Consider the following 11,335-nt stretch of genomic DNA (forward strand, 5'->3'; position numbering starts at 1 on the left):
TAGTACCGTATTTATCCTTAAATAATTCCCCTCCCCTACTGTTGATGTATTGTATTTATCCTCAAATAAGCCCCCTCCCCAGGTGTAAAAGTTTAGTACTGTATTTATCCTCAAAAAGCCCCCTCCCCTAGTGTTGCTGTATCGTATTTAACCTCAAATAAGCCCCCTTACCTTAGTGAAAATGTTCAGTACTGTATTTATCCTTAAATAAGCCCCCCTCTCCTAGTGTAAAAGTTGAGTACTGTATTTATCCTAAAATAATTTCCCTCGCCTAGTGTTGCTGTATCGTATTTATCCTTAAATAAGCCCCTTCCCTATTGTAAAATTTTAGTACCGTATTTATCATCAAATAATCCTTCTTCCCTAGTGTAAAAGTTTAGTACCGTATTTATCCTTAAATAATTCCCCTCCCCTACAGTTGATGTATTGTATTTAACCTCAAATAATCCCCCTTCCCTATTGTAAAATTTTAGTACCGTATTTATCCTAAAATAATGGCCCTAGTCTAGTGTAAAAGTTCAGTACTTGACTTATCTTCAAATAAGCCCCATCCTCTCAAGTTTAGTATTAAAGTTTGTTTTTCACTTTTAGCTTACTATTTAAAAATGGATGATTTTACAAAAATGAGAATGTTTCAAGACAGGGGCTTATGTACAGATAAGTAATATGTATAGCAATGTCATAATAATATTATTATGTATTTATGTAAAATATTGTGAAGAGATTTTCAGTCTTTCAAGTTGGAAAATATGAAAAATTGTTTTACCAAATTAACTTTCTGTTCATGATCTGTTAAAATCTTATAGTGAAAGGCATCAACTTCTATGGGCCACGGAGTGAGTTTGTCGTCAGTGGCAGCGATTGTGGCCATATCTTCCTCTGGGACAAGGAATCTGAACAAATTGTCCAGTTCATGGAGGGGGATGAGGGTGGAGTGGTAAGTCGAGCTTTGATGTCTAGTTTGTCTCAGAGGCTGGAGTTGTCAGATCTGAAAGAAAGTGAGAAGAAACTTTTTAAATATAAAAATCAGTGAAGAAAATCTTAATATTGATATAAATGGTAAGCTTTTAGAAATTTAAAGAAGAATATCTATAATAAATAAGTTCTATATTACTCCAAATCAAATCTGACTGATAATTATTATGATAATGATATATTTTGGGTATATGGGATGATGAGTGAAGAATATGTGCATTTAAAGCGGATGATTGTATGTTTTGAGTTTATGCTAGGGCTTACAATATACAATGAGTTGATGATAACATAGCTATGGTGATCAGAGTGTGATGGCAAATTGTGATATTTAGTATGTGTGTGAGAATGTTTGTTGGTAAGTGTGTATGTACCTGTGCCTATGTTCTTATCTTATTATATATATCTGTATTTAAATCTTTGAAAAATAAAACAATTAAAAAAAAATATAATGATAAGGTACAGTTTGAACTTCATTGTATGGTTTCAACATTTGTTCGGCAAATATGCAGACAGGATGATGATTGTGTACGTATTCCGATATTCAGATCAATGTCCTTGAGCCACACCCGTTTGCCCCAGTACTCGCTACCAGTGGCCTCGACCACGACGTCAAGGTATGGGCTCCCACTGCCGAGGAGCCAACACAACTGGATAAGCTCCGGAAGGTGAGGGGACCTTAATCTGATTTCAACTCTTAATGAGCTTGTCTGTGTAGTTACCTACCCAATCATTGTATCAGTGGATATATGGAGTAGAAAACTCTTAGAGACCTTAAAGGGATGGTAATACTGTAAACAAAGGGGATGTGATGCTGTAAACGTAAGGGGAGGTAATACTCTAAACGTAAGGGGAGGTAATACTGTAAACGTAAGGGGAGGTAATACTGTAAACAAAAGGGGAGGTAATACTGTAAATGTAAGGGGAGGTAATACTGTAAACGTAAGGGGAGGTAATACTGTAAACGTAAGGGGAGGTAATACTGTAAACAAAAGGGGAGGTAATACTGTAAATGTAAGGGGAGGTAATACTGTAAATGTAAGGGGAGGTAATACTGTAAACGTAATGGGAGGTAATACTGTAAACATAAGGAGAGGTAATACTGTAAACATAAAGGGAGGTAATACTGTAAACATAAAGGGAGGTAATACTGTAAACATAAAGGGAGGTAATACTGTAACATAAGGAGAGGTAATACTGTAAACATAAAGGGAGGTAATACTGTAACATAAGGAGAGGTAATACTGTAAACATAAGGGGAGGTAATACTGTAAACGTAAGGGGAGGTAATACTGTAAACATAAGGGGAGGTAATACTGTAAACATAAGGGGAGGTAATACTGTAAACGTACATATTTTAGCAGTTATTATATTTTAGCAGTAATCATATTTTAGTGCTTTTAGATCTTGAAGTATTGCACTGAATTGTGATTCTACTAATTATGTGTGTTCTTTTCCTCAGAAAATATGAGAATGTGCTAATTCTTCATTGTGCTACTTTGCTATAATTTGGAAACCCATGAAAGTTTGAGTGCACCAAATTAATACATTTACCACCTGTTATACTGATGCATGTGAAGCCTTTCTGTAGCTCAGCATGCTCAGTTAGAAACATGATGTGAGCATTATTAACTGATAAAAGTAATTCCAAATTCAGTTGGGGAAAAAAAGTGAATTTGACAAAAGTGTAGCAATATTCATTACATTTATGAACAAAATATTGAGAAGTGTGATTTTTTTCCCATCTTCTGTAACACTTAAATCACACTTTGAAAACTTTTGATGTACATTGTTTTAGACAATGAAGAAGAACCGGAAGGAGAGAGAAGAAGAAATGGTGAATGAACCAGACATGATAGATGGACAAATGTTGTGGTATATTATGCATCATATCCGCCGTGCTCAGAGACGAGTAAGTCCAACAGTATTCCTCAGAATCTTGAGACTTTGATAGATACACTGACAAAAGCCTTCGATCGTAATGATGTGTCTAAATAGCATATGTTGTTGAAAAGGGTTAAGTTTTGGATTTAAATTTTGTAAAAAAAAAAAGAGGGAATTTAATCATTGCTTTAAATTTAGAATTCTGGAGTATCTGGCAATACTTAGTTTAAGTTGATCAGTTTTGGTATGAAATCTGACGAATTGACTCATGGCTAGAACACTTGTATTTGTGTTTTAAAAAGTGTATAATTAATTTTCCATTGTTTGTACACAGAATGTGGCTTTCTGATTGGTTGTGATTTTTTTTTCATACCACTATGAAAAAAATTCTGAGAATAGCGCGAAAAATGTGACGTCACAATACGACAATTGACGTTGCGTACTGATTTGAGAAAAGGAATCCCATATAAAACCAGTAAAATAGTACATAAAACATGTTTTAAATTAGAATTTGTTTTTCAAAAACTAATTATAAGCGTTGATGTCAATTATTTTTTAGTTTCATCGGGGTATGAAAAAAACGCGGATTCATACAGTCTGTCAAGGTGATTAAGTTAGTGTCAACCCCTGAACTGTCACCACTAGTGTTTGTTAAAAAAAGTGTATGAGTTGTGTCCCTTGTTTGGATGTATCCGATTCAATGTGTTTGATATTTTCTTCAGGCAGATCAGGACGGAACAGAAGGAGATCAGGCGTCTAGCTCCAGCGATAACAGCGAGTATGATACCGAAGATTCAGAGGAGAATGCCCCTTATAGAATGTCCTGTAATCCCTCATAAACATTCAACTTGAGCACAGAGTCAAATAGAATGTTCAACATTGAAGTTGGGTGAAATTTGCACAATTGTTGAATTTCTCCAAAAATAAGATTTCAACAGTTTGTCATAGAATTAATTTTTGACTACGAAGATAAATATTTATAAAATCTGTATATTTGCCTGAATTTTATCAAAATGTGACATTATTTATTTTGGTTTTCTGATGCTAGGTAGGCCAGATAAATGAATATGTTTCAAATCATGGTTTCATATCTTCTTATGTCATGGAGCGATGTCTGTCCAGCTTCAGATTTTCTCTGTTAACACGTTCTTAATATTACACCAAGAGGCCCAAAGAAGTGATATTGAACCTTTAACAGCTGTGACGAAGAACTGCAAAAACTTTTCTCTGGACCTACTTTCAAAATCAAGGAGTCCCTTTGCTGAAATCTTTAAACCAATTCTTGTCAAAAACAAAGAGGCCAAGAGACATAGATTAGGCATGTAGCTTACTGGAATGTTAGGCTAATAATGACCTTGACCTACTTTCAAGGTACATCTGTCAAATGTAAATCTGTTGAACAACTTGTCAATAATTCTGGGAACCTTGGTAATAAGTGGTCGAAAGCATCCTGGCTTGAAAGGGTTGGTACCCTTTGTTCAAATGAATGACCTTGACTTACTTAAAAATTTATTATATGGACTGGGAAAATGCTCAATTAAAGTGCTAAAAAGTTTGTAGAAAAATTAATAGGTAACTGAAACTTGTTCTCATATTAAAATTAAGTGGTATTCAGCTTAACATCAACATAAATGATCTAGATTAATCTTTAAAGTTGCATTTATTTAGTAGCAGGTGAGCAGTGCTGGCTCTTTTGGCCTCATTGTTTCTCAAAATGTTTGTGGTTATATTGACATGAAAATTACTCAGTGTTTACTTGGTGTTAATAAATACAGTTATTGCAAGAATTCGTGGAGAGAAAAATTAGATATTTCATTGAGAAATAACGGACAGGATTGTAAGACTCACAGAGTATGTTTCGCCATTTGTTGTGAAAATATAATCTGACATGTATACCAAGTGTTATCAAAACTCATGACTTAAAACATTTTCGATTTAGTGACAACTTGTGTTGTCCATATTTATGCGAGGTTTGTATGTGACAGGTGCAATAAGTTTGTTATACATCAATACTATTTCTACGTGATATTGTAGCCGTTCAGACTACAATGTTAGAATTGAAGTATGAAGATGAAATGCTAGTGACAATGATGTACAATGTAATTATCGGGCAAGTGAAAAAAAAGATTTCAGGTGAAGAGGAAATGTTGTTGATGTCCAAAATGTTTTTGGTTGATTTAATGTTGATACAGTAGGATATGAAACTGAGAATGTCACTGCCAGATATTTATCATACTAAACTTGTACACTATGGGAGGAGTGGGAGTGGGGATAAATACCGAACCAGCCCATGCCTAGTGCTTACATTATTCCTGGGCCTCTAGGTCAATTGAAAGTTTTTTGAAGGTCAACATTTTGTCAAGAGAAGTCTTTATCAATGTCAGATGCAAAATTAAACATTCATTTTAGAATTAACTTTCCCTCGTAACAATTCCAGTTATTCTGATAGTGGTTTGTAGTAGAGTTTACAGTTAACATATCATTTAAGAAATTCCGTGAAATTTGCCATAACTGCATTTAGAGTATCAGAATCTCAGTAAACCTTCTTTCATTTCATTTCCTTTATCGGTGAAACTGGGAGATTATAGGTTTCCTCTCCGTCCGTCGAACGTGCGTATGTACGTAACCTCAGAATTTGTCACTTCTCCAGCAGGGGGTCGCAGTGGCCGAGTGGTTAAGGTGTCCCGACACTTTATCACTAGTCCTCCACCTCTGGGTTGAGAGTTCAAAACCTATGTGGGGCAGTTGCCAGGTACTGACCGTAGGTCAGTGGTTTTTCTCCGGGTACTCCGGCTTTGCTCCACCTCCAAAACCTGGCACGTCCTTAAATGACCCTGGCTGCTAATAGGACGTTGAACAAAATAAACCAATAAGCTCTCCAGCAGTTTCATTCCTTGAGAGACTTTTATTAAACTTCACGCAATGATCAAGAACCATAATTCTCCAGAAAAGTTGGACTCTCAGGGGTTTTGGATCAAGGTCAAGGTCACTGTTACTATTTTTAGCTGGGCCGGTAGGGGACTTGTATTGCTTTTAGCAATACCCAGTTTCTGGATTTGTCCTGTAAATCAAAACCTGTCATAGATACCGGAGTGTACACTGATCATGTGACAGTAATTAGTCCAGGTCATGTGATCACTCCTGTTGTGACCTTTGCTGAAGGACAAAGTTCTTTGTCGAGACAATTGATCATTCCTTCATTGTCCTGTTAAATATCACAACAGAAGATAATTATCAACATGCAGTGATGAAACTGGTACCATAAATCTACTACAACCTCGTTATTTATAGACCTGAAAATTAAAAAAGTTATTTGTCAAAAAATTTTATGATATAATCCTAATGCATGCATCATAACTAGAATATTGATAATGTGATTTGTTGTATAGAGATACAGGTGAAAATTAATTTATTAAACCACATCTCTCACTCTTAGACGACAAGCTAGTAGACAGTTAGGATGGGGTCACAAGCAAATAAGGAGACTTCCAGTTTCATCAAAACTATTTATGTCTTCAACGTTAATATGTTTGGGTGGGGTCACGAGCTAGTAATTAGGAGATGCCGTGTTTGGGTGGGGTCACAAGCTAGTAAATAAGGAGACGCCATGTTTGGGTGGGGTCACAAGCTAGTAAATAAGGAGACGCCATGTTTGGGGTGGGGTCACAAGCTAGTAAATAAGGAGACGCCATGTTTGGGTGGGGTCACAAGCTAGTAAATAAGGAGACGCCATGTTTGGGTGGGGTCACAAGCTAGTAAATAAGGAGACGCCATGTTTGGGTGGGGTCACAAGCAAGTAATTATGGAGACGCCAAATTTCATTATTTATTTCTTGAGCTTTCTGACTATATAATTACTGTATTTGGTGTCAGAACTCCTTAACAACACTAAATACACCACTTGTATATTTAAGAAGTAACTTGATATGTGCTGTGATAGTTTAGAACCTGGATCTCAAAGATTTTGGTGAGTTTTGGGTTTGTCAGTATTATAGATCTCAAAAGGAATTCTGATGAAGAGAATATTCACAATAACATTGATTTATAGAAATCCTTAACTTTCGTTAAAAAAAAAAAAAAAAAAGTTTACTTATCACATAGGTTCCTGCATCATTCATGAAATGGAACCTTGTTTGATTATGATTATGATTTGTTAAGATGAACTTTGAATGTGTAATTTGACATATGACATCATGTAATGATGAATTGATGCCATGAACATTTACCTGTTGTGATGTCATGAAATGATATTTAAGTCACGAGCTTCAAGTTTTTGTTGATATTATATGTTGCTATGGAATTACTGTTGCCAGCAGAGATGGCATGATTTTGCACTTCAAGAATGAGCTAGAAAGCATATTTTTGCAGTTAATGTATTCAAAGAATTTTTGATAAAAAATGTATTACCAAAAATGATTGTCAATTTGTTTCTATTTCTAAAACAATTTATGAAACAATGTAAGAATTTTGTTCATTTTAGTTTGTTGGAGACTTGCAAATGTTTCGTCAATCTTGTATGGATTGAAATTCGTGTTCAGTCATAAACTTTTTATTTTTGCTGCATGTCTTTTGATTTATTTAATGTCTTTTTCTGTAACTTTACATGCTACTTGAAGTCATTAAAGCTCTTACCCGGCCACTAAAGTCTGCTAGTATGTACCTGATCACAGAAACAAAATGTCAATTTGGAAAAAAAAAATGTCATTTTACAACAATGCTGATACACTCATTGGCCTAGATGTGATCTGTAAGCCAAGAAAGGTCATTGTTGATGTAGTTTTTCTGACCACCTTATGAGTGGCCCAAGAAAGGGTTTTTCTGACCACCTCTGAGTGGCCCAAGAGAGAGATGTATCATTATTGACCTTTAGGTGATCAATGTTAGCCAGTGAAGGTCATTGTTTATGTTTTTCTGACCACCTATTAGTGGCCGGAGAAAGAGGTATGTCATTATTTGTCGTATTTGATTTGGAATAGGTACAAGGAGCATGCATGCATCTGATTTTAAAAGGTTGAATTGTTCAAATTATGTTTGGTATATTTATTTATGATATGTCGTCTGTTGAAGAGCCTTGAATGTGCAGTGTTTATTGCAATTTGTCGGAAAAACTATTATGAACATTCTTGTATATATATTGAAAGATGATAAAATTATCTGACAGTTTGCTATATAGGTATATTAAAGCAGCATTGTATGACTGGATATACTAACATTCTGTGAACAGTGGCACTCATTGTCTACAGACTTAGAAGGTGTGTCAATCGGGGTGTCTACAGACTTAGGTGTGTCACTCAGTCGACAGACATAGATATGTCACTCAGTGTCTACAGACTTAGGTGTGTCACTCATTGTCTACAGACTTAGGTGTGTCAATCGGTGTCTACAGACTTAGGTGTGTCACTCATTGTCTACAGACTTAGGTGTGTCACTCAGTCGACAGACTTAGTTATGTCACTCAGTGTCTACAGACTTAGGTGTGTCACTCATTGTCTACAGACTTAGGTGTGTCAATCGGTGTCTACAGACTTAGGTGTGTCACTCAGTGTCTACAGACTTAGGTGTGTCACTCATTGTCTACAGACTTAGGTGTGTCAATCGGTGTCTACAGACTTAGAAGGTATGTCACTCGGTGTCTACAGACTTAGGTGTGTCACTCAGTGTCTACAGACTTAGGTGTGTCACTCAGTGTCTACAGACTTAGGTGTGTCACTCAGTGTCTACAGACTTAGGTGTGTCACTCAGTGTCTACAGACTTAGAAGGTGTGTCACTCAGTGTCTACAGACTTAGAAGCTATGTTTTATCATAAGTGTTGATCATGTTCCTGAAGTATTGGTCTCTCCATGTCTAGTCGCGGTATTAGAGACCTTTCAATAATTGAGAGAGTTTGAATTAAATTTTTTGAGTAATAAAATATTTGACAAAACCATGGTTTGTGCTCCTGTATCCTTCCTGTACAAGATTGATTTCGAACATGATTCTTGTGTAACGGTGTTGCTTCTACACATATTAGAAATGTCGGTTTTAGGTTTTTAGCCCATCATCATTAGATGGTGGGCTATTCAAATCGCCCTGCGTGCGTGTTCCGTCTGGTGTCTGTCCATCTGTAAACAATAATTGTTTTCGCTATTTCTCGAAAAGTACTGGAGGGATATTCCTCAAACTTTGTGTGTAGGTTCCCCTTGGTCCCATTTGAATTTAGGTTTTTGATCAGAAAATCAAAATGGCTGACAGGTGGCCATCTTTGATTTTGAGAATTGAAGTATACCCATATTTCTCAAAAAATACTGGAGGGATATTCCTCAAACTTCATGTTTAGGTTCCCCTTGATTCCTAGTTTTGCCATTGAAATTTAGATTTAAATTTAGATCAGAGAATCAAAATGTTTGGGAGGTGGCCATCTTGAATTTTGAAAAATGAAGTTTGTTATTGCTATTTCTTGAAAAGTACTGGAGGGATATTTCTTAAACTTCATGTGTAGGTTCCATGTGTAAGCAGATTAGTAAGAGAAAAATAAAGAAAAAAGGAGACAAATAGAAGATCAGTTTGACATGGAACCAATAAAGATCATTCAATGGTGGGCGTCAAGATCCCTCTGGGATCTTGTTAGTTCTTCCCATTCATTCCGACATTCAGCTAGGATTCATAGATGACATTTAAAAGCTCAAGTTGCAGAGAGGCAACTTTCAGCATTTTCTTATTGGAGGGAACGAATCACTCTGTAATAAGTATATGAAAATATACTAAGCACTGAGTGGAAGAACAGTGGAAATTACACATACATAACTAAGGGAGATAACTCCCTAAAAAGTGGTTAATCCCTCAGTCAACTATCTATATTTTTAGCCCACCATCATCAGATGGTGGGCTATTCAAATCGCCCTGCGTCCGTGGTCCGTCGTCCGTCCGTCCGTCCCTCCGTCCGTCCCTCCGTCCGTAAACAATTCTTGTTATCGCTATTTCTCAGAAAGTACTGAAGGGATCTTTCTCAAATTTCATATGAAGGTTCCCCTTGGTGCCTAGTTATGCATATTGCGTTTTGAGACCAATCAGAAAACAACATGGCCGACAGGCAGCCATCTTGGATTTTGACAATTGAAGTTTGTTATCGCTATTTCTCAGAAAGTACTGAAGGGATCTTTCTCAAATTTCATATGTAGGTTCCCCTTGGTGCCTAGTTATGCATATTGCGTTTTGAGACCAATCGGAAAACAACATCGCCGACAGGCAGCCATCTTGGATTTTGACAATTGAAGTTTGTTATCGCTATTTCTGAGAAAGTACTGAAGGGATCTTTCTCAAATTTCATATGAAGGTTCCCCTTGGTGCCTAGTTATGCATATTGCATTTTGAGACCAATTGGATAACAACATGGCCGACAGGCAGCCATCTTGGATTTTGACAATTGAAGTTTGTTATCGCTATTTCTGAGAAAGTACTGAAGGGATCTTTCTCAAATTTCATATGAAGGTTCCCCTTGGTGCCTAGTTATGCATATTGCGTTTTGAGACCAATCAGGGAAAAAAATGGCCGACAGGCAGCCATCTTGGATTTTGACAATTGAAGTTTGTTATCGCTATTTCTCAGAAAGTACTGAAGGGATCTTTCTCAAATTTCATATGTAGGTTCCCCTCGGTGCCTGGTTATGCATATTGCATTTTGAGACCAATCTGAAAATAACATGGCCGACAGGCAGCCATCTTGGATTTTGACAATTGAAGTTTGTTATCGCTATTTCTCAGAAAGTACTGAAGGGATCTTTCTCAAATTTCATATGTAGGTTCCCCTTGGTGCCTCTTTATGCATATTGCGTTTTGAGACCAATCGGAAAACAACATGGCCGACAGGCAGCCATCTTGGATTTGACAATTGAAGTTTGTTATCACTATTTCTGAGAAAGTATTTAAGGGATCTTTCTCAAATTTCATATGTAAGTTTCCCTTGGTGCCTAGTTATGCATATTGCGTTTTGAGACCAATCTGAAAACAACATGGCCGACAGGCAGCCATCTTGGATTTTGACAACTGAAGTTTGTTATCGCTATTTCTGAGAAAGTACTGAAGGGATCTTTCTCAAATTTCATATGGAGGTTCCCCTTGGTGCCTCATTATGCTTATTGCATTTTGAGATCAATTGGAAAACAATATGGCAGACAGACCGCCATCTTGGATTTTGACAATTTAAGTTTGTTATCTCTATTTCTCAAAGTACTGAAGGGATCTTTCTCAAATTTCATATGTAGGTTCCCCTTGGTCCCTTGTATTGCATTTTTGGACCAGTCTGTCCTGAAAACAACCTGGCAAACAAACAGCCATTATCGTTAAATCTCAAATTTCTTATATAGCTAGGATTCCCTTGTTTGAAAAGTACTGGAGGGATATCTCAATTTGCACAGATTAGTAAAAGGAAGGGAAAAATAGAGAGAAGATCAATCTGACATAGAACCTATAAAGATCATTCAATGGTGGGCGCCAAGATCCCT

At 36.5% G+C, this 11,335-nt stretch overlaps 1 protein-coding gene across 3 annotated transcripts in view; it reads left to right on the plus strand.

The window, feature by feature from the left end:
- The window catches only part of LOC117340198 (DDB1- and CUL4-associated factor 8-like), a 36,759-nt gene extending 27,976 nt beyond the window's left edge, over positions 1-8,783 (plus strand). For 2 of the 3 annotated variants that reach the window (XM_033901954.1, XM_033901955.1), the window contains exons 11-14: positions 807-937; positions 1,521-1,640; positions 2,771-2,884; positions 3,579-8,783. In XM_033901954.1, coding sequence (XP_033757845.1) covers positions 807-937; positions 1,521-1,640; positions 2,771-2,884; positions 3,579-3,695 — 482 coding nt within the window. In that variant the 3' untranslated portion in view covers positions 3,696-8,783. The remainder of the gene's footprint in view (positions 1-806; positions 938-1,520; positions 1,641-2,770; positions 2,885-3,578) is intronic. The other variant, XR_004535395.1, reaches the window with a different exon arrangement.
- Positions 8,784-11,335: the final 2,552 nt, after the last annotated feature.

Source organism: Pecten maximus, chromosome 13 (assembly GCF_902652985.1).
Source record: "Pecten maximus chromosome 13, xPecMax1.1, whole genome shotgun sequence".
Taxonomy (NCBI): domain Eukaryota; kingdom Metazoa; phylum Mollusca; class Bivalvia; order Pectinida; family Pectinidae; genus Pecten; species Pecten maximus.